At 41.7% G+C, this 24,032-nt stretch overlaps 2 protein-coding genes across 5 annotated transcripts in view; one reads left to right on the top strand and one right to left on the bottom strand.

Moving 5' to 3' along the window:
* The window catches only part of ABCB4 (ATP binding cassette subfamily B member 4), a 75,574-nt gene that overhangs the window by 3,314 nt on the left and 48,228 nt on the right, over positions 1-24,032 (bottom strand). For all 4 annotated transcript variants that reach the window (XM_033440162.2, XM_049714885.1, XM_049714886.1 and 1 more), the window contains 9 exons: positions 23,350-23,427; positions 21,933-22,016; positions 20,716-20,919; positions 16,095-16,195; positions 14,242-14,382; positions 11,487-11,643; positions 9,514-9,711; positions 7,841-8,047; positions 4,908-5,054 (listed from right to left, as the gene is read on the bottom strand). In XM_033440162.2, coding sequence (XP_033296053.1) covers positions 4,908-5,054; positions 7,841-8,047; positions 9,514-9,711; positions 11,487-11,643; positions 14,242-14,382; positions 16,095-16,195; positions 20,716-20,919; positions 21,933-22,016; positions 23,350-23,427 — 1,317 coding nt within the window. The remainder of the gene's footprint in view (positions 1-4,907; positions 5,055-7,840; positions 8,048-9,513; positions 9,712-11,486; positions 11,644-14,241; positions 14,383-16,094; positions 16,196-20,715; positions 20,920-21,932; positions 22,017-23,349; positions 23,428-24,032) is intronic.
* The window catches only part of CROT (carnitine O-octanoyltransferase), a 94,817-nt gene that overhangs the window by 69,629 nt on the left and 1,156 nt on the right, over positions 1-24,032 (top strand). The window lies entirely within an intron of this gene.

Here is a 24,032-nt window from a genome sequence, read left to right as displayed (position 1 = left end):
CAAATTCATTGTTTAGCTCTAGTAGTTTTCTGGTGGCATTTTTAGGATTCTCTATGTATAGTATCATGTCATCTTCAAACAGTGACAGTTTTACTTCTTCTTTTCAAATTTGTATTCCTTTTATTTTTCTTCTCTGATTGCCATGGCTAGGACTTCTAAAGCTATGTTGAATAATAGTGGTGAGAGTGGACATCCTTGTCTTGTTCCTGATCTTAGAGGAAATGCTTTCAGTTTTTCACCATTGAGAATGATGTTTGCTGTGGGTTTGTTGTATATGGCCTTTATTATGTTGAGGTAGGTTCTCTCTATGCCCACTTTCTGGAGAGTTTTTATCATAAATGCGTGTTGAATTTTGTTCAAAAGCTGTTTCTGCACGTATTGAGATGATCATATGGTTTTTCTCCTTCGTTAATATGGTGTATCACATTGATTGATTTGCGTATATTGAAGATTCCTTGCATCCCTGGGATAAATCCCACTTGATCATGGTGGATGGTCCTTTTAATGTGTTGTTGGATTCTGTTTGCTAGTATTTTGTTGAGGATTTTTGCATCTATATTCATCAGTGATATTGGTCTGTAATTTTATTTTTTTGTAGTATCTTTGCCTGGTTTTGGTGTCAGGGTGATGGTGGCCTCATACAATGAGTTTGGGAGTGTTCCTTCCTCTGCAATTTTTTGGAAGAGTTTGAGAAGGATGATTGTTAGCTCTTCACTAAATATTTGATAGAATTCACTTGTGAAGCCATCTGGTCCTGGACTTTTGTTTGTTGGAAGATTCTTAATCACAGTTTCAATTTCATTACTTGTGATTGTTCATATTTTCTGTTTCTTCCTGGTTCAGTCTTGGAAGTTCATACCTTTCTAAGAATTTGTCCGTTTCTTCCAGGTTGTCCATTTTATTGGCATAGAGTTGCTTGTAGTAGTCTCTTAGGATGCTGTGTGTTTCTGTGGTGTCTATTGTAACTTCTCCTTTTTCATTTCTAACTGTATTGATTTGAGTCCTCTCCCTCTTTTTCTTGGTGAGTCTGGCCAATGGTTTATCAATTTTGTTTATCTTCTCAAACAACCAGCTTTTAGTTTTATTGATCTTTGCTATTGTTTTCTTTGTTTCTATTTCATTTATTTCTGCTTTGATCTTTATGATTTCTTTTCTTCTGCTAACTTTGGGTTTTGTTTGTTCTTCTTTCTCTAGTTCCTTTAGGTGTAAGGTTAGATTGTTTACTTGAGATTTTTCTTGTTTCTTGAGGTAGGCTTGTATAGCTATAAACTTCCCTCTTAGAACTGCTTGTGCTGCATCCCATAGGTTTTGGATCGTTGTGTTTTCATTGTCATTTGTCTCTAGGTATTTTTTGATTTCCTCTTTGATTTCTTCAGTCTTCGTTATTTAGTAACATATTGTTTAGCCTCCATGTGTTTGTGTTTTTTACGTTTTTTTCCCTGTAATTCAGTTCTAATCTCATAGCATTGTGGTCAGAAAAGATGCTTGATATGATTTCAATTTTCTTAAATTTACTGAGGTTTGATTTGTGACCCAAGATGTGATCTATCCTGGAGAGTGTTCTGTGCACACTTCAAGAACGTGTAACCTGTTTTTGGATGGAATGTCCTATAAATATCAATTAAATCTATCTGGTCTATTGTGTCATTTAAAGCTTCTGTTTCCTTATTCTCATTTTGGATGATCTGTCCATTGGTGTAAGTGAGGTGTTAAAGTCCTCTCCTATTATTGTGTTACTGTCGATTTCCTCTTTTAAAGCAGTTGCCTTATGTATTGAGGTGCTCCTATGTTGGGTGCATATATAATTGTTATATCTTCTTGGATTGATCCCTTGATCATTATTTAGTGTCCTTCCTTGTCTCTTGTAACATTCTTTATTTTAAAGTCTATTTTATTTGATATGAGTATAGCTACTCCAGCTTTCTTTTCATTTCCATTTGTATGGAATATCGTTTTCCATCCCCTCACTTTCAGTCTGTATATGTCCCTAGGTCTGAAGTGGGTCTCTTGTAGACAGCATATGTATGGGTCTTGTTTTTGTATCCATTCAGCAAGCCTGTGTCTTTTGGTTGGAACATTTAATCCATTCATGTTTAAGGTAATTATCGATATGTATGTTCCTATGACCATTTTCTTAATTGTTTTGGGTTTGTTTTTGTAGGTCCTTTTCTTCTCTAGTGTTTCCCACTTTGAGAAGTTCCTTTAGCATTTGTTGTAGAGCTGGTTTGGTGGTGCTGAATTCTCTTAGCTTTTGCTTGTCTGTAAAGCTTTTGATTTCTCCATCGAATCTGAAAGAGATCCTTGCTGGGTAGAGTAATCTTGGTTGTAGGTTCCTCCCTTTCATCACTTTAAGTACATCATGCCACTCCCTTCTGGCTTGTAGAGTTTCTGCTGAGAAATCAGCTGTTAACCTTATGGGAGTTCCCTTGTATGTTACTTGACGTTTTTCCCTTTCTGCTTTCAGTAATTTTTCTTCGTCTTTAATTTTTGCCCATTTGATTACTATGTGTCTCGGCATGTTTCTCCTTGGGTTTATCCTGTATGGGACTCTCTGCCCTTCCTGGACTTGGGTGGCTATTTCCGTTCCCATGTTAGGGAAGGTTTTGACTATAATGTCTTCAGATATTTTCTCTGGTTCTTTCTCTCTCTCTTCTCCTTTAGGGACCCCTATAATGCGAATGTTGTTGCGTTTAATGTTGTCCCAGAGGTCTCTTAGGCTGTCTTCATTTCTTTTCATTCTTTTTTCTTTAGTCTGTTCTGCAGCAGTGAATTCCATCATTCTGTCTTCCAGGTCAGTCATCTGTTCTTCTGCCTCAGTTATTCTGCTATTGATTCCTTCTAGTGTATTTTTCATTTCAGTTATTGTATTGTTAATTTCTGTTTGTTTGTTCTTTAATTCTTCCAGGTCTTTGTTAAACATTTCTTGCACCTTCTCAATCTTTGCCTCCATTCTTTTTCCAAGGTCCTGGATCATCTTCACTGTCATTATTCTGAATTCTTTTTCTGGAAGGTTGCCTATCTCCACTTCATTTAGTTGTTCTTCTGGGGTTTTATCTTGTTCCTTCATCTGGTATATAGCCCTCTGCCTTTTTATCTTGTCTGTCTTCCTGTGAATGTGGTTTTTGTTCCACAGGCTGCAGAATTATAGTTCTTCTTGCTTCTGCTGTCTGCCCTCTGGTGGATGAGGCTATCTAAGAGGCTTGTGCAAATTTCCTGATGGGAGGGACTGGTGGTGGGTAGCTACATAATCCATTTTGCATATAGTTATGTTCTTTATAATAAAAATGGATTCTCACACTAGTCACAAAATGATTTAAACTTAACTACTTCACTTTTGAGTATTTTATTTCCCAGGTTTTCCATTATTAATGCGCTAAAGCAAATGAAAAGTGCAAAAAATAACATTTTATACAAGTAATACGTGGTCATTTTTGAAAATTTGGAAAATGCTGGAAGGGATTCAATTAAAATATTCTACCTCAAAATAACCGCTATCTACATTTGTTTATTTCTGTGCTTGCCTATTTTTAAAAATTTTATTGAAATAGTGTTGATTTACAATGGTGTGTTAGTTTCAGGGGTACAGCAGAGTAATTCAGTTTTACATATACAGGTATGTATTTTTTCAAATTCTTTTCTCATATAGGTTGTTACAGAATATTGAGTATAGTTCCCTGTGCTATACAGTAGGTCCTTGTTGGTTATCTATTTCATATATAGTAGTATGTACATTTTAAAACCAGACTAATTTATCCCTCCCCTCCTTTCCCCTTTGGCAACCATGTTTGTTTTCTATGTCTGTGAGTCTATTTCTGTTTTGTGAATAAGTTCCTTTGTATCAGTTTTAAATTAGATTCCACATTTGAGTGATATCATAATGGTATTTGTCTTTCTCTGACTTACTTCACTTAGTATAATAATCTCTGGGTCCATCCATGTTGCTGCAAATGGCATTATTTTGTTCTTTTTTATGGCTGAGTAGCATTCCATTGTATATATGTACCACATCTTCTTTATCCATTCGTCAATGGACATTTAGGTTGCTTCCATATCCTGGCTATTGTAAACAGTGCTGCAACGAACATTGGGGTGCATGTATACTTTCAGACCATGTTTTTCTCCAGATATATGCCCAGGAGTGGGATTGCTGGGTCATATGGTAGTTCTATTTTTAGTTTTTTAAGGAACCTCCATACTGTTCTCCGTAACAGTTGTACCAATTTACATTCCCACTAGCAGTGTAGGAGAGTTCCCTTTTCTCCACACCCTCTCCAGCATTTATTTGTAGACTTTTTTTAAAATAAATAAATTTTATTTTATTTATTTATTTATGGATGGATGGCTGTGTTGGGTCTTTGTTGCTGCATGCAGGCTTTCTCTAGTTGTGGCAAGCAGGGGCTACTCTTCCTTGTGGCGCACGGGCTTCTCATTGTGGCGGCTTCTATTGTTGCAGAGCATGGGCTCTAGGTGCACAGGCTTCAGTAGTTGTGGCACACAGGCTCAGTTGCTCTGTAGCATGTGGGATCTTTCAGGACTAGGGATCCAACCCATGTCCCCTGAATTGGCAGGTGGATTCTTAACCACTGTGCCACCACGGAAGTCCCTGTTGACTTTTTGATGATGGCCATTCTGACGAGTGTGAAGTGGTACTCACTGTAGTTTTGATTTGCATTTCTCCATTAATTAGTGATGGTGAGCATCTTTTCATGTGCTTGTTGGCCAGCTGTATGTCTTCTTTGGAGAATTAACTGTTTAGGTCTTCTGCCCATTTCTTGACTGGGTTTTTTTTTTCCCCCTGGATATTTAGCTGTATGAGCTGTTTGTGTGTTTATCTATTTTTTCATGGTTGACTGCACAAAGAAGTTCTATTTTATAAATTAAATGGGACATGAGGTAGGAGGCCATACCTTTTCACTTTCAGTATCCAGAGCTGATGTAGCTTCATCCAACAGTAGGATTCGGGGGTGTCGGATGAGGGCTCGGGCAATAGCAATCCTCTGTTTTTGACCTCCTGAAAGCTGGGTCCCCTTATCTCCCACTCTTGTTTCATATTTCTGCAAGTTAGCCATTAGTAAAGTTAATAAAGTTCTAGCTCAGAAAAATTCTAATGACATATTGAATAAACTTTTACTTCTTAACACTTGACAGTTCTAATTATAAGAAAAAATTACTTAGAATCACTAAAAAGTTTCTGTAACAACTACCAAGTTGTCCATTTAATTTTTTTTAACAGGACATTCATTTTCAAAATCAAACTAGAAAATTAATGACCTTAGTTTTCAATGGTATGCTGCAACAAATTCTCCAGTTCCTACCATTATCAAAATGTCAGTTGATCTGCTATCACTGGAGTCCTAAAATGGTTACATGTTAGTGTTTAAGGTATAACATTTTTTATTTGAAATATTCACATGACTCACATGGAACCTATTCTTTTTTAAACTCATTCATTCACTTAAATATTTACCAGCTACCTATTATACCAGAACCGTGGGAAGTATAAAAATGAATTAGTCTGTGTTCTTACCCTTAAGGAGTATATAATCAAGAGAAAATATATATATACACAGCACTCAATATAAGATCAAGTTACTAGTCACTGTGAAAATTGTTTCACTGAACTCTTAGTTTTCAAATATATATTGATTTCACTGCAATTTGGCTATAGCCATAACTGCTAATAATGAGGTAATAAATAGGGAGTGTTGGGGACCATGGAAATTGGAGAGTACAGTCCTCTCCAAAGAAATGAAACACTAAAGAAAAACAACCTTATACCAAAATTAACTCAAAATGGAGTGTGAAATTAAAAGTAAAATGTAAAACCATAAATTCAGAAAATAGTGGAGAAAAATCTTCAGGACCAAGGGCTAGGCAAAGGGTTCTCGGACTTGACATCAAAAGCACAGTCTGTAAAAGGAAAAAATGAATTGGACCTCATCAAAATTAAAAACCGAAGCTCTGAAAAAGACCCCGTTAAAAGGATGAAAAAATAAGCTACAAACTGGGAGAAAATATTTGCAAACTACATTTCCAACACAGGACTAGTAACATGAATATATAAAAATCTGTCAAAACTCAACAGTAAAAAATAATCCAATTAGAAAATGGGCAAAAGACATGAAAAGACATTTCACCAAAGAGGAAATATAGATGGCAAATAACTATATAAAAAAATGTTCAACGTCCTCTGCCATTAGGAAATGCAAATTAAAACCACAGTAAGATATCACTGTACACCTATCAGGATGGTAGAAAAAACAGTGGCAACAGCAAATGGTGGCAAAGATTCAGAGCAACGGTATCCCTCCCTCATACTTGCTGGTGGGAAAATAATGGCAGAGCCACCTTGGAAAACAGTTGAGCAGTTTCTTATAAAGTTAAGCAATTAACATATGGTCTAGCAATTGTGCTCCTGGGCATTTATCGCAGAGAAATAAAAATTTAGGGTCACACTAAAGCCTGTACACAAGTATTTATAGCAGCTTTACTCTTAATAGCCCAAACAGAAACAACCTAGATGTACTTCAACAGGTGACTAGTTAAAAAAGCTGAGGACCATATGGTAGCTCTATTTTTACTTTTTGTAAGGAACCTCCATACTGTTCTCCATAGTGGCTGTACCAATCTACATTCCCACGAACAGTGCAAGAGGGTTCCCTTTTCTCTACAAAACAGAAATAAGAGTTACAGATGTAGAAAATAAATTTATGGTTACCAGCAGGTAAGCGGAGGGGGATAAATTGGGAGATTGGGATTGACATATACACACTACTATATATAAAATCGATAACTAATTAGGACCTACTGTATAGCACAGAGAACTCTACTCAGTACTCTGTAATGGCCTATATGGGAAAAGAATCTAAAAGAGTGGATAAATGTATATGCATAAGTGATTCACTTGGCTGTACACCAGAAACTAACACAGCATTGTAAATCAACTATACCCCAATAAAAATTTAAAAAGCTGCGGGCCATCCAGACCATGGAGCCATCCGACTCAGCAATAAAAAGGCATGAACTGTTGTGTATACAGTTATACACAACAGCTTCAGGGAATTATGCTGAGGCAAAAAGCTAATCTCACAAGGTTATATACTGTACATATGTTTACATAACATTCTTAAAGTATAAGATTACAGAAATGGAGAACAGTTAGTGGTTGCCAGGGGTCGTGGGGAGTAAGGGCAGGGAGGAGGGGTGTGTGGCTATAAAAGGGCAAAATGAGGAATCTGTGGTGATGAAAACGTTCCATATCTTGACAGGGGTAGTGGATACATGAGTCTACACACGCAGTAAAATTGCGTAGAACTACAAACGTATCCAAATGCAGACAAGTATGATAAAACTGGGGAAGTCTGAGCAAGGTAAGTGGACTGTATCAAAATTAGTATCGTGGTTGCAGTACCCTATTAGTTTTGCAAGATGTCATTGGAGGAAACTGGGTCAAGGGTACACAAGATCTCTGTATTCCTTACAACTGCACATGAATCTATAATTATCTCGAAATAAAATGTTTAAAAAAGAAAGTACCGTAAGGAATAAAGCAAACATGGCTACAGTACGAACGCAGCCCTCAAGCACCTGTTTGAGGTGACTTAACATCACCTCGTTTGCTTCTCACATTTGTACAAGGTAGACACCATGCCTAATTTTCCCATTTACCAGTAAGGAAACTTGGTATCATGGACTTCAGCGTCTTGTCCAAGGTCACAGTGCTAGTACAGAGGCAAGTTCTGTTGCAAGACTTTGAAGTATAACTTTGGGAACTTTGGGAGGAGGAAAACAGTTTGCAGTTGATTCTGGTATCAGCCTAGGAAGCTACCAGTTCACTTACTTTGGGTAAGGTCTCGATGAAAGGATGGATGTTGGCTGCTTTGGCGGCACTCACAATTTCAGGCATCTTTACAGACCGGCTGTTGTCTCCGTAGGCAATGTTGTCGGCAATGCTGCAGTCAAACAGGATGGGCTCCTGGGACACAATTCCGAGTTGGGCTCTGAGCCACTGGATGTTGAGTTTCTTTGCTTCTTGACCATCTAGGAGCTGAAAACCAAAGTCCACAAACTATAAGAAGGGCTTAAAAAACAAACAACTAAACAGTAAGTTACTAGGAGGACTGTTGCACATGGGCATCAGCAGTTTGTGAAATACCAACCCTCACAGCCTGTAAGCTCTTACACTGCTGGAGGCCAACACAGCCAACAAAATGATTTCTTGTTGTTAACTAGGCCATCCCTTTCTTGTTCTACCTGGAATACTGGTGGCACATTTGGCCCCGTCTTTCCACAGTACTTTCTCTGCTTCCTACCTGCCCTCATCCAGGCAAATGTACCGTCCTCTGCCTTTAAGAAGTATGCAGTTAGGTGTCCTGCTCATATCTGCTGTCGCCTGAACAACTGCAACCTTTCACCTTGACTGTATCCCCCTCCTCCAGGCACACCAGGACAAAAAGCAGATCAGCATGGCCCCAGATTTTGAAAGTTGGTTATCTCCTTTCCTACCTCTACCTCTCTTTCACTTGAGAACTACCAGCCTTCAACTCCCCCCATTTCTCTTTTTGATGGCACTAAAGGACAAGAGTTGAGTGGAAAGTGGACAAGCTCAAAGGGCAGTATCTTTGTCTTTGGAAAACTGGCTTTGTTGATGGTGGTTTTGATGATTTTTTTGTTTGCCGTAAGCAGGAGGCATGATGCTTCTAGAGGAGCCTTGTGATGTGCTAACTGAGAATACAGCTTCCAGCAATGCAAAGGGCACGGTGAAGAAATACACACAAGTCCAACTAGTATTGCCCTCTAAAGAAATTCCCCCTGTGTTATTAGCACAGCACACCTACAGAGTATTGTTGAGCTGGTTTGCCCGTATTCACACCTTCAGAGTAATTGTAATAGTGAAAGCATAAGATTTCCCCCAAAGAAACAACTCAACAAGGTTGAACATTCTGGTGACTGTCTAAATGGGGGTGGGCTTCCTGGGCTAGGTCAGTGGGTACCATCCCAAGGTAATGGGAAATGCAGGCATTATCGCTAAGAGCCAAGTCTCCACTCATGGAAGAGGGCCAGGGGCTAGACACCACAACATCAATGCTGAAAGTCAAATATGAGAGGGCTGGAGTACGGGTTAGAGAGAGATGGCAAAGGCAAGAGGAGGGGAGGGAGTCCTGGGCGTCTACTCAGAACTCTGGCAGGACTGTGCGGCTTACCTTTACAACCCAGGAAGCGATTGAGTGTTCACGCAGGAGGCTCCAGCTGGCTCAGAAGGCCCAGGGCAGGGCACAGATCAACTTCACACTCAGTACTTTCTGAACTACACTCAATTCCTGATGTTCTACCCTACTGTCCCCATATATCTGTCTGACTGTGGGTGCCACCTTGGGGTTTAGAGAATGGTGGTCCTCGTATCAGTTAGGATTATAGGTCTTGTCCAGTTTTTTCCAATATTATGGGAATACTGGTTTAGCCACTTGAAATACTGCTTTAAATCAAGTTACTAATTTAAGAAAGTGTGCTCACCACTGTTCCAGCCGAGGGGTTGTAGAACCGCTCCAGGAGCTGGACCACCGTGCTTTTCCCACAGCCGCTGCTGCCCACCAGGGCCAGCGTCTGGCCCTTCTTCACCTCGAGGCTCAGCCCCTGAAGCACGGGCACGTTTGGCCGCGTGGGATAGTTGAACACGACTTCATTAAGTGTCACGTTTCCTTCAAACTTATCCTAAAAAATAGGTATTTTTATGTTGCTATTGTAATTGGTCTGATAATGACTGAAATAAAAAGTATAATTTCAAGGCCTTCCCTGGTGGTGCAGTGCTTAAGAATCCGCCTGCCAATGCAGGGGACACGGGTTCGAGCCCTGGTCCGGGAAGATCCCACATGCCGCGGAGATACTACCCCCGTGCGCCGCAACTACTGAGCCCGTGAGCCGCAACTAATGAAGCCCATGCGCCTAGAATCCGTGTTCTGCAACACAAGAAGCCACCGCAATGAGAAGCCCGCGCACCACAACGAAGAGTAGCTCCTGCTTGCCACAACTAGAGAAAGCCCACGTGCAGCAATGAGGACCCAATGCAGCCAAAAATAAATTAAAAAAAAAAAGTATAATTCCAAGGAAGCTTTACCAAACACTATAGCAGAGAAACATACAATTCATATTCAGTACAGGTACTGGCACCAGTTAGTATTGGTAGCAAGTTGTTACATAAAATGAAGATGGGAGCCGGGGGTGCAGGTTAAAGACAGTCATATTACAGAGTTGTTAACTAAACTCAAAATTTCTGGTTCATTGAAGACAAATATTTAGCTTTCCCAACTGATGATTTTGCGGCTGGAGCCAAGTCAATGGCCCAAGGCTCAGAGGCTTGGGGACTTAGAGCAGTTTCTACCTGCTGTCTCAGTGGACAGCCCTTGCCTGCAGCCCTGGTGGCCTCTTTATCTCCCTCACTTGGGCACAGCTATTTTCTCAGAACAGGAAATACCTGGTGAAGTTCCAAAACGGTTGTGCTAAGTCCCCATCGCTTTACCCACGCTGCTTCGCCTGCATTAAAACGTGCAGCAGCTTGTGTTAGGCAAGGAACACAATGAACACTGAGATCTAAGTTGGGGACAGTAAAGGATTATTCCTCCTACTCTGAATAAAGTGGTCTTCTCACCAGTCGTAACGCTGTGATGACAATTATGTGATGAAAGCCAAATTGCTAACGCAGTTACACACAGAGCTACAGGCACATACCTTCCATGCAGAAATGACTCACAATTTTCATGGAAATTATTCAGTTCTAGTACATCTGGATTTGGGGGTTCTTTACTTTTGACGTGCTCATCCTTGCAACCCCCTATGGAATTTGAAAATGCCAGGAAAGTTGGCCAAATATTATTAGCCTTGTAACTATCACAAAGCCAGTGAAGTGAATGTCAGTGTAATCACTACAAATTTATCCTGTGGTTGCAACTGCCAACTAAAAATTGCCACTTGCCATCTGCCTCTACAAGGACAGAGTTACAAACTGCGGCAGCCGCCAGCCTTCAACACCCCCTGAAAGGAGTCCAGGGTGGAGATCAGGAATGAGGCGCTCTGTGCTTTGGGAAAAACTGGCAGGACAGGCCTTCAGATAGTTAGGTGTTTTCAGGAGAAGATTTTATGAACCCAATTTCTTGCATCTTCTCGTACCTAGAAAAGCACTACAGTCGTTAATGGGGGCATCTGCTCCTTGTGAGCAGCAGCAAGGCTCTGCCAAAATGCGTGCTTCACTGCACGTGCCCCCTTCACTAAAATCCTATGGGACTCTGACGTTCCCCCTCCCTCTTAGGAGCAGTTTCTCCGAGCTCTCTGAGATGCTGTCTCCCAGGCTGCAGTCCTCATTCTGCCCCGAATAAAACTTAACTCACAACTCTCACGTTGTGCTTTTTTTTTTTTCAGTCGACATGATCTAGCAGACAGCAAACGTTTAGGAAAAAATTAACCAAGTGCTGATCAGACAGCAGAGAACTCACAGGCCTCAGGCCTTCCTCACTGTGGCTGTCAATCAAAGGTTGTCTTTCAAACAGGCTGAATAAGTGCGCTGCAGACAGCTTGGCTTTAGCGTAGTCTGGAGCAAAGGAACTCGCGTGTCCGAGAGCCACGGCGCCCAACACGATCGCTGAAAACACCCTAGATGGGAGCAGAAGAATTTTAAACGTTAATTTATATAATTCAGCCCCGAGATGTCTCAAAGCCCAAAGACTTACTGCTGGCCAGTACTGATGTTTTCGCTCCCTTACTAATCCCCCTCCTCCCTCCCTCACACATCGCTAGAAAATTCCAGGACCAAAGGAGACCAGGAGGGGAGGCGGCACCCGCTGCCTGAGGGTCTCCTTTTTTTCTACTGCTTTCTGGCTTCCTTTAGGAGCTTCTCATTTCCTAGATTTCATGTAACTTGGTAAAGCTCTCCTCTCTCAGGAAGCGTCTGCTAACAGAATCTTGAGTTGTGATCTCAGGTAGTTCTAGTAACAAGACACATACCCCGTTTAGACTTGAGGGAACTGAAGCTCTGGGGGCTGAAGGGACTTGATCAGTACCAGACAAGGAGTGAGGTTTCCTCCTGTCTCTACAGCCCTGATCTCCAGGGTGTGGTTTCTTCTGCAGCTCCGCACAAACAATAATCATCGTCACTGTGGTTAAAGAATTCTTACTGGGAAAAATAAGCCTTTACTACAAATAGCTTTTCTCTTACAAGTAAAAGAACTATTGCTATGACCCTGAAAAAACAATTAAGCTAACGGTCTATTCTCCAATTAAAAGAATGCATATGGATTATAACTTCTAGGAGGAACTAAAGGTTCTGAGATTTGCGCCTCCACAAAGCTATTCACTTCGGGCACCAAAGCTCCCTAGAGAGACGGGAGGGGAGGAAAATCTCTAATAGAGAACTTAAAAAAATTTCCCCCAAACTTCTAAATCTAAGATTTTGGGGGGAAACTGTATTTTTATTTTTATTTTTTTTGGTCTCTTTGAGCTACACTCAAATAAGAGAGACCAAAGTTCCACAAGTTTGAAAAAATTAAATCAAATAAATTCCATGCACTGAATATTTTCTGCTTTGCTTCTGTATCCCTGATACACACCAGATAAATAATTCTGGATTGGGTGTGTCAGGGCATTTGGCTCCTTGTTTTGGTTTGTAATTTAATACATTATTTTTTTAATTCTTTTTTTTTAATTGTAGTTGATTTACAATGCTGTATTAATTACTGCTGTGCAGCAAAGTGTAAATCTAAGGTATTAAAATGTATTTTAAGTACACGGGGGTGGGGGGAATGGTGGGTAGAGTAAGGCTCTCCTTAAATATTTGATGAGGTTAATTATCAAAAATCAAATTTTAGAAGAGTGATGAACAACTCACATGTAGCTAGCTGCCTAGCTTTCCTGTACAGCCTGTAATGCAGCTTTAGTATGAAAGATTTTAAAAGCTATCTTCCAATTATCCAGAATTTAACATTTTAATGATAAAACAGTTTTTAAAAGCAGGGCCGATTTTTTCATTGGTATTTTTCTAGACAATGAATGTCTCCAAGTGGTAATTCCCAGCTGGCTATTTCCATCTGTCCCTTCAAAACCACTTTCTACTCTCCCATCTCTATCTTATACCATCCCCGATGCCTGACAGGCTGACCTTCAGGGTCTGCATCAAAAGGTTTTCTGGTCCCCTGGCTCCCGATGGGGTTTGGCAAGGAATAGCATAGCAGGAAAGGAGGCTGGAGGAGTGGGACCAGGCCGTTTGTTGTGTTGGTCTCTTTCCCGTTGGAGAGGTGTGGTGTTGGGGTCCTTCCACCAAAGAGCACAGAAGGCCCCTGCGCTGGCTTCTGAAAATCTTTCCCTCCTCTTGCCCTTTAGGCTTAAGTAAGGTCTTAGTGGTGCCTAGCTGGGCACTGCTGACCTTAATACTTCTCACATCTTTATAAACAGACCCTTTAGCAAACTGTCCTCCATTACCCCATCTGCAGGGCCATTTGTTCCCTGCTGGGATCCTGACTGATGCAAAGATATATATTCTTTTTTCATGGTTATTTTAATTTTGGATGAAAACAAAAGTACAGCTTTTAAACACTTTCACTCTGTCCGTCTTGACCCTGGGTTTTGTTTTTTTTTTAAGTTGTTTGCTACTTTTTAAAAATCATCCCATCAGAGCAGAAATACGCCAAAGTGATCTTAAAAGCATGGCTTCCCTTTGGCAAGACTAGACTGCAATCTAATTGAATGTATTTAGCATATTTTGAAAGACCATTGGTTAGCCTTGGAAACCAAGAAAATAGGGAAGGCTAAGAGGCAAAAGTTGGCAGGGTCATCCCAGGGCTGGTTAGGGAACAGAGTGTTTACCAGACTTCAGTCAAGTGTTCCCATCCCACTGTCAAGGCCATCTTTGGTTGCCTGTAAATAGTAAGCTATTATAACCTGTTTTGGGTCCATGGTCGCCAGCAGTTTTCTAATTATGATTTATCTCTGCATTGAGAACATCTGCTGTCCTCCTGTCCTTCTATGTATTACTGAAATTCTGGTTCATGATCATTTTCATGAGCTTGGTTGATTTTAGTCCACGCGGATAATGAAACTGTCCTTGGAGTACCGACAACATTCGATTTCTGGGGTAGATTCAACTCTCTAGATGACTTCATCATAAAACAAGTTAGTTTTTCGGTCTATTCCAAACCTTTGCATAGACCTATTGAAACTTTATTATGGAATAATCTCAATAAATTAAAAGTTACTTACAGAATAACGTCTCTGAAGTGCATATGTCCATTCACAATGAGATAGGCACCAAACCGAAAACAACCGGCATGGGAAAAATACATAAATGCTTGTGAAATACTAAAAGTAATTCCATAGATGTGTGCTTTCCGCACAGAATTCCTGAAAAGCAAATCAGTATATCTGTAACCATTATCTTCAACCTCGCTTAGCACTGGCTTGTACAAAGAGCACAGCTGCTAAGTATAGTCAACCTGTGTTTAAATTCTGCCCCCAGTTATAATTAATTTAAGTGACTTAACCTCTCTACGCATCAGTTTTCTGACTTGTAAGAGGGGGATAACCAGTATGAAACAAAATTGTTTTGAGATCTAAATAGACAGTACAAACGTCTAGCACAGTACCTAGCTCATAGCGGTTGCTCAAATGATTGTTGCTGTTATTATTACACAGGAATATCTGGGAACTCAAACATGATTGTTATCAAAAATAAAGGATTTCATAGTTAGGACTAAAGTTTGAATTGTCTAAATTCAGTTGTCTAATATTATTATCTTGTCTTCTGTGATGAGTTATAGTCTCTCATATCAAAGTTCACATTTCAGATTCAGAAAAGCAGGGTCACCGAGGTTTACCTAGACACACATCAGAAGTTCTTCCCGGAGCAGAGATCCCACCATCCCCAACAAAATTTGTTTTGAACCATTTCTAATTAGACCTCTTGCTATACTCTATTAGTTTAGCTACTTTTTTTTTTCTTTCTTTTTTGCGGTACGCGGGCCTCTCACTGCCGTGGCCTCTCCCGTTGCGGAGCACAGGCTCCAGACGCGCAGGCCCAGCGGCCATGGCTCACGGGCCCAGCCGCTCCGCGGCATGTGGGATCCTCCCGGACCGGGGCACGAACCCGTGTCCCCTGCATCGGCAGGCGGACTCTCAACCACTGCGCCACCAGGGAAGCCCTAGCTACTTTATTTGACTTTATTATTCTAAATCCTCCAGAAGAACATTAATTTATTTATTTTCAGATTAGAAGGTAGGCACTTGGCAAGAGGAAAAATTTAAAGTATTACTGATCTGGATAGTTTAACTCCTGTGCTGTGAGCATGGTGTTACAATACCTAATGTTACTGAACAATTTACACTGCTACTGACAGATATACGTCAGACATCAAATGACCAGGAAAATGTAATAGCTGCATGAAGTATACATAACTAGGAAGGTGAATACACAGAAATTCAGTTATCCCTGTTCAAGTATGTAAGTGTTCAAAACCATTGGTCTAGTCTACAAAGTTGTGATTCAAGTTGTGTTCAATTTTGTTAGTGTTAAAACATATTCATTTATAAGGACAGGCCCTGGTTGAACACAAGCGGTAAACAGGTGCTGGAGGTTTGTCGAATTGCTCAAGTATAAACCAATGCAATAGGCTCTGTGTCTTTGTTTTCAGATCAGGACAGATCTGGTCCTCACCCAGAAAACAAAGGAAACACTTTAACCCAACAACAAATCTCATCTTTGGTTCAGTCTACACAATGCAAAGAAAATAAAGGTTTGAGCAATTCCCTAAAAGAATGTTCATCCTGAATCACCAGATGGGTTGTTTATGTCGCCTGCAGTGGTGAACAAATACTTGTGCAGCCCTCTGTACCTTTTAGCTCTTAGAGACCCAATCTTACTGTTTTTTATAAGAGATGTAAAAACCCAACCCTGTGGTCCAGTTGCATCAAAAAGTTACTTATTTTCACTGAGATAATTATTGAAAAAACCGTCGTCCTTACAATCATATCATTGTTTGCAGCAGGAACAAAAATTGGAATCAATAATTCAGCCTAGGAGAACACTAGGTTCTTAGTAACAATCATATGCTCATTACCTGTAAGCTCCATACAATTTTTCAACATACATTGATTCAAATTTTCTTTCCTGGGTCAAGGACACAACTGTCCTAATATTTTCTATTGCCTCTGTTGCAATCTGTAATGTAGAACAGATCATGGTTAGAAGTGGGGCTTTTACTTCTGAAATAATAAAAATATATACATGAGCCTTAGGGTTCTGTCAAAAGAAGCCCGAAGGTTGTGTTGACAGGTTTTCAATTCCTTTAAAATTTGGAAAGCAAAGGCATAATGTGTTCTTCAAGACAAGCTCCATGAAAAAACTGGCAATCTTTTTTTTTTTTAATTTATGGCTGTGTTTGGTCTTCGTTGCTGTGCGCAGGCTTTTCTCTAGTTGCGGCGAGCAGGGGCTACTCTTCGTTGCGGTGCGCGGGCTTTTCATTGCAGTGGCTTCTCTTGTTGAGGAGCACGGGCTATAGGCGCGCGGGCTTCAGTAGTTGTGGCACACAAGCTCAGTAGTTGTGGTGCACAGGCTTAGTTGCTCCGCGGCATGTGGGATCTTCCCGGACCAGGGCTCGAACCCATGTCCCCTGAATTGGCAGGCGGATTCTTAACCACTGTACCACCAGGGAAGCCCAAAACTGGCAATCTTAAAAGCACCTCTGGTTGTGCTAACTATGGTGGCAAGTTTTCCTATGCCCTATGCTGGGAGACAGACCAGCTTAGGGCAAGAATGGTGGCCCAGGTGCCAGAAGCCTGATTCTATTCCTAGCCCTGCCCCCAGGCAGTTACTTGACTGGCTTTAGTCAAACCCCTTTGTGGCTTTGCTTTCTTGTAGTAGCTTAGAAGAGAAAATCAGGCTGATTTCTACGGGCCTACTGAAGGTGCCGATCATTTCTTCCCTAAAGCATACCGCTTCTTAGAAAAAAATGTTTACCCACATTTGAGAACATCCCAGTTGTAAACATCAGGACCCTGCCTTAAATTCCTGATGAAACCGGGGACGAAAACCTGACACACTGAGGCCTCTTGGATTCAGTTTCCTGGACTTGGAGGCAACTGTGTGTCCTGGGAGGGGCCTGCAGATTCAGAGGTTAAGGTCACCAGGGAGGGTATGTGTAGGAAGCTGGTCTGAATATTCAGCGACTGAGGAACAGAACAAACGTGTAGACAGACTCTGAGACAGTGAGCTTATGGCTCTAAGAGAGGAGCTGCTGGGGACACTGCAGTTGCCACAAGCCATCTGTATTCCCCACACTTCCATGTGTCCTTACATCAAACCCCTTTTACCCAAACCAGCCAGAGCAGTTTTCTGACAGCCAACACCCCCGACTAATGTTACTTGTCTGTGATGTGGCTATTTAGTCTAAATCACAGTTTAGCAGTTGATTCCTCTAACCATTGGCACAAGGAGCATAAGACAAAAACCCAAAATGAAATCTTATCAGCTTGGAGACTTTTATCTCAGTTCTCAGCTTCTGTAACCAGATGAAAGCAAGATATTTAATACCTTAAGCTAAATAGACCTATATCTTTATTGTATATATTTTTAAATATTTATTTTTGGCTGCGCCAGGTTTTAGTTGTGGTGCACGGGATCTTTGTTGGGGCATGCGGGATCTTTAGTTGCAGCATGCAGACTCTTAGTTGCAGCATGCATGTGGGATCTAGTTCCCTGATCAGGGATCGAACCTCGGCCCCCTGCATTAGGAGGGTGGAGTCTTACGCGCTGGACCACCAGGGAAGTCCCTATCTTTATTTTTTATTAGTTTTAAATTTTATTTTACTTTATTTATTTTTGGCTGCATTAGGTCTTCGTTGCTGTGTGCAGGTTTTCTCTAGTTGCAGCTACCGGTGGCTACTCTTTGTTGTGGTGTGCAGGCCTCTCATTGTGGTGGCTTCTCTTGTTGCAGAGCACAGGCTTTACGCACGTGGGCTTCAGTAGTTGTGGCTCGCGGGCTCACTATTTGTGGCTCGCGGCTCTAGAGCGCAGGCTCAGTAGTTGTGGCACATGGCCTTAGTTGCTCTGTGGCATGTGGGATCTTCCTGGACCAGGGCTCGAACCCATGTCCCCTGCATTGGCAGGTGGATTCTTAACCACTGCGCCACCAGGAAAGCCCCCTATCTTTATTATAAATGAAACATCTAACAGTAATTATAGCCAGACTAGAGAGTACTTATTGGCTTTTACTCTGTGCCGGGTATTACCTCCTTTGACAACACTGTGAGGTTCATGTTCTTATTCCTGTTTGCACAGGTGAGGACCCGAGGCACAGAGAAGTGAAGTGACTTGCCTAAGACTCTAGAGTTAATAAGTAGGCAGGATAGGATCCCCATAAGGCTATCTATCTGATGCCAAGTCCATGTTCTTAACCCATTATGTTCTTCTGCTTCCCCTGCTTTGTAATTTACACACGGAGAAACTAGTTGTTAGGACTTTACACTCAACTCTTGATTTTTGGATCACGGGTTAAGTGCTTTGAGGGTTAATTCTGGCTCAGCAGGCCCCTAATCTCAGTCATCAGGCAGGACCTGAGTCAAGAGGGTGAATCTGCAGCCTCCCTCCCCTCCTCCCAGCCCAGCAATCACACCCTCATTACTAAGCCTTTTCCGGAAAATGAAAATGGGAAGTTACCCAAATCCCCATGCTCTTGAACCGTGATTAATCTGCACCCAGGTCAATGAGAACTTTTTTTTTTTGAGAAAACAGTGATGTTGTGGGGGAGGGTGGTATCCAAGACCTTTCTAACCCTCATTTTGGGTTAATCAGGAGTTTACTGAGTAAACAAAATTGAACTGTGATTGAATTGCTGATAATTAACATTTAAAATTTCCAATCTCTCATTAAAAAAAACCCAAACCCTTATCGGGTTAAAGTAGTTACTAAAAATATTTCAGACTGATCAGTCTGAGTTATTAATTCTCTGATCCCTGGAACGACAATGTATTAGCTGAAAGGAACCCGGGACATCATCTGGTACAATTTCTCACGTTACAGAAGTGGAAAGTGAAGACCAGAGAAGGGGGGGGTCTTCTCCAGTATGATATACTGAGCGGCCGCGAGGCCAGGATGGAAGGTCTAAGGTGGTGTTTTGTTTGCCAAGCTGCTCCGTTCTAACTGCCCTACTCCTGCCCAAACTCTGGCAACGTTCAGCGTCATTAGCCATTTTTAATAGAAGTAAGATTCTATTATCTTAACTAGACTCAAGGTGTTTTCTTTCATGTGACTAGTCTAAGAAAAATTGATCTTCATTCTACCTGCTGACAATCTCCCTTCTGAAATGTGAAAAGCGGTAGGGTTCTGGAGGAGAAAGGAAACGAACACTACAGGGTGTTTTTTCAGTAGTTAGTTGTGACAAGCAGAAATCAAGGAAATGATGCCCTAAAGCAGGGGTCCCCAACCCCCGGGCCGCAGACCAGTACCGGTCCATGGCCTGTTAGGAACCAGGCCGCACAGCAGGAGATGAGTGGCAGGAAAGCGGAGCGAAGCTCCATCTGCCTCTCCCCATCGCTCGCATTACTGCCTGAACTACCCAGCCCCCCAGTCCCTCTCCGTGGAAGAAGTGTCTTCCACGAAACCAGTCCCTGGTGCCAAAAAGGTTGGGGACCACTGCCCTGAAGTACCCACAGCCAGCAGCCAAGAGGATCTTCAGGGACTCTGGGTACCCGAGAGCTTAGGTGTGGGAATCATGCTAACTGCTTTCTAACCCATGAGCGAGACATACTATCTGTCCCACCTTGCGTAACCATAATTGTATTAAGGCCTATGCAGTATTGTCTGTGAAAGGGCTTTGCAAGTGTTGTGCTATAGAAACTATCACAATTTATATACACCGTCTGCTTCACCTCCTAATGTTTCAATATAGTATAATATTTACACAAATAAGGGTAAAAAAATTCCCGGCTGTTATCTACATTTAAACATTTAAATACATGTACGTGTAAATAAAATGTTTATATGCATATCTAGACACAGTTAAACCCATATGAAGAGGTAATATAGTAAAGAACTTTGAAATTAGACCAGGACTTGAATCCCAGCCATGCCTTTAACTTGTTTCATTCTCAGGTTCCACATTTGTAAAACTGGTGTGACATTAGTATTTGCCTCATAGGATTATTGTGAGGATGAGTTGGTACATATAAATACTTAGAACAATAATTGGCACAACGTTAAGTGTGTGCCCAATTGCCATTATAATTAGAACCAGAAATCAGAGCATTACTGTCCTCTGGTGGCTGCCTAGCTTAATTAACTATAGAAATCACAGCCAAGAACAGGACTGTCTTTTAAGTACTGGCAAATGTCCTACTTTGAACAATACACTTATAATTCTCTGCCTTAAGGACTCTTCATCTGTAAAACAGGGGTAACTTTTGTCCTAATAATGGCATCGGTATACAAAGTAAAAGGTAAAATGAACTTTGAAAATTCAGAAATTTTCTGAATATAACACCTTCTATAGGATAAAAGCTTTACATTAATTATCCCATTTTCAAGTTCTAGGCATTGACACAGTAAAATATTTCATACACAGCGTTGACCATGATTAGTTGTAGGAAGCACTAACATCATTAAAACATGCATGTTGTAATAAATCAAATAAAACCCATGTCTAAAAACCATACTTATACCAACTGAAGCCGTATTTGACCCACCTTTCCAACAGTTTCCAGTTCTTTTTTATCTCTTTTGGCATTTCCAGCCAGCAATTTCATTTCAACAATTCCTGATACAGCAATAATTGGAACAACCGATAACATCAAAAGGGTTAATTGCCAACCGTAGACAAATGCTATGATGATACCAGTTCCAAGGTTAGCTGTGTTCTGCGCAATTAAAGCCAACCTGGTCCCAGTGGCCTGGAAGAGCAAAAGAAGAGAGGCAGCTGTATTTTAAGTTGCAAATCCATGAGCTGCAGCCTTCAGCTTCCCGGTCAGAACCACGAGAGAGGGATCTGTGCCTGTACTAACATTTGCTCCCTTTTGTTACAATAAACCCAAGACACCTGTGGGTAACTTGGGAGGCTCTGCAGGTTTTTCCTCGTGCCTTTCAGCTCTCCCTCCTCTCCTGCCCATACGGATTCAGCACCGCTGAAGCAAGTCATCAGCTGCTCTGCTCTGGGGAGAGGCTGTGGGGCGCACACTTTGTCATGAAGGCAACATTCAAAGAGGAAACACACCCCGGGCACTCTGGCCATTTTAAAGCCTGTTCGCTTCAAATGTGTAAGAGGGAGATTCACGAGCCCCAAGAGACCATCTGTTACCCAGGGTACAGACCCTAGGAGACCATCCCCCTGTAAAGCATGCATAAAGATGAAGTCCTGTTTGCACCAGTGAGAAAATGAGGGCCCTCACAGGGACACTGCAGGGGACTTGCTGCTCTCCTGCGCTATGGAGAAGCAGTGAGTTCCCAGGTAACAGACCTCAGCTCCAGAGCTGGGGAGGGAAGCCAGGAAGACGGCCGCACTCCCTGGAGCCAGTTATTGGTTAGGGTTGGGCTTGTGACCCAAATTAGTCTTAATTAGAAGGGTGTTTGGCAGTCGAGGCCTAGGTGTGCGCTCTCTTTCGCTGGATGGGAAACAAGGAAGCTTGTAGCTATGGTTGCTCCTGGCAGCCACCCTGTGGCCACGAGGGAACGAGCCTCAGGGTGAAGCCAACCCTGAGGACTGAAAGCCACTCAGAGCCAACAGACAGAAGGCACCTGAGTCCTTCGGGCCACTTGTGAGCCCTGAAGTCCAACCTTCCTCTTTATTGTTCAGGCCAGTTTGACTTTTCTGTTATTTGCAGCTGAAGGCAGCTTAAAGGTCGCAGCTATGCCATGTTTACTCCAAACCATGTTAAAGAAAAACATTAGTAGAGTGTAGTCTACATACCCCTTGGACTTGGGAGGCATCTATCGCAAGTCTCGTAGAAAGTGCACCAGTACTGTTTTTATGATCATCAAACCAGCTCATGTCCTATGGCACAAAATACACCTTTAAATTCATTCCAAATTAAAACAAGCAGAAAAAATCAGATGAAACATCCCAAACATTCAATGCTGAGGAAATATCCACACTTAACTTGGGTGTTGGAGTTGAGGGGAGACCTCCCATGCAGTGGGGAGCTCTAGTCCCTGCCTCGAGCATACACCTCGGAGCCCCACCAGGATGCAATCTCCATCCCCACCTGCATCGGGCTCTGCTGTGCTGGGAAAGCACACTGACCGGGGCGGGGCTTATCCAGATTGCAGCTGTGCTCGCTGCCAGCTTCCCCGGAGCCCGAGCCCGTGGGTGGGTCCATCACCCAGTCCTCACAACTTGTACTACGGATACTTCCGTAGTATCCTGATGGGGTGGTGTCTCTCACAAAGGAGTTGTGCTGGACACGGTGGAGTTGTGCTGGACACGGCTGTTTCTTGCAAATTCTAGGCATGAGATCATCAGCCCTGGTTTCTCACCACGTTTTTGTTTTGTTTTGTCTTGTTTGAAGCAAGGATTAAAAGAGTCTATCTTAGATATGATTTTAATTATAAGCCACTCATCCACAGCATCTTTAAGCTTCATATAAAGTAATTTTTCCTCCATAGCAACAGTTTAAAAGACACTGAAAGAGGTCTGCAAATTCAGACTTGCACAACATATGATACCTGCTCTGTGTCCTTTTGTGAACAGGAATGTCATCGATTCCTATCAATTGGTTGGACAATATTCCGGCCCTCTCTTAAGCCTTCTCTATAAAAATAGAGAATTCATGTTTGCACATTTTCCCACATGTCCTACACTGGGCTGTGACCTTCCCAAGAGGGCAGATAAGGCATTTTATAGGCCCAGCTACTAGCACACTGTCTGGTACCTAGTGGGTAATGACTGAGTGAATTAACAAGTGAATTAACGTGAAAGCAGAGCTCTAACAAACTCAATTACCAACGTTTGGTAAAACCTATAGTTAGTATGGTCAATCGTGGGACAGGAACACTGCCAACCACCCTTTCCTTTGTGGAAAGGCATCCTGGAGTCTCAAATGACTCACCAGGGCCTGCGTAGAATCCAGAAAACAGATACGGGTCCTTGAAATGATAGTATCCACATGGATAGAGATAGTTGCAAAATTAGCCCCCAAAGTGACCTAAATTCAGCCTACTCCCACGAAAACCCTGAGAGTTCTTTGGATACTGAAGGACCAGGACAATTAGCTGGGCCCTGACCAGTCCTTGCATGAACACCTGGGACACACAACACGCAGGGCAGCACGCCAGCCAGAACAGGAAGAGGCTTGACAGGAAAGAACGGCTCCCGAGCACACACCTACCTGTCTCAGCATTGCTTTAAAAGCCATGGACCGCAGCCTTGTGGTGAGGATCTCGCCAGCCTTCCCAAATGTGAAGCCCTGGGCGAGAAGAAAGGCTTTTGTCCCTTTTGATGATCACAAGCGTTCTGACACAAGTGGGTGTATTCGCATGGATTTCTATAATATTTATTTATGAATCAACTATTCAAATAACAAAGTCTATGACCAGATACTAATTCAAAGTCCTAACTTAAAGTACATGTACTGCTAGATGTAAGCTATTATATATGGAATGGATAAACAGCAAGGACCTACTGTACAGCACAGAGAACTATATTCAGTATCCTATGATAAACCATAATGGAAAGGAATATTAAAAAAAGAATGTTTGTATATGTATAACTGAATCACTTTGCTGTACAGCACAAATTAACACATTGTAAATCAACTATACTTCCATAAAAAATTTTTTTTAATTCATATACTTCTAAATCATTGGTATACAATAGAATCCTAAAACCAAAACCCTTAGAAGTATCTAGTTCTGGCTTCTGAAGCATTCTAAATAGACTTCCTTTTCAAAACTCTCAAGGACAACATCTCAGTGAGAAGAATACTGTACTTAATTACAACGTTCAGTGTGTTCCTAATGCTTTAAGCAAATCAATCTCCAACAGAAGTAACAAAATTCTATGCAGGGATGC

This window comes from Orcinus orca, chromosome 9 (assembly GCF_937001465.1).
Source record: "Orcinus orca chromosome 9, mOrcOrc1.1, whole genome shotgun sequence".
Taxonomy (NCBI): Eukaryota; Metazoa; Chordata; class Mammalia; order Artiodactyla; family Delphinidae; genus Orcinus; species Orcinus orca.
This window is presented reverse-complemented; position numbering and strand designations above follow the sequence as displayed.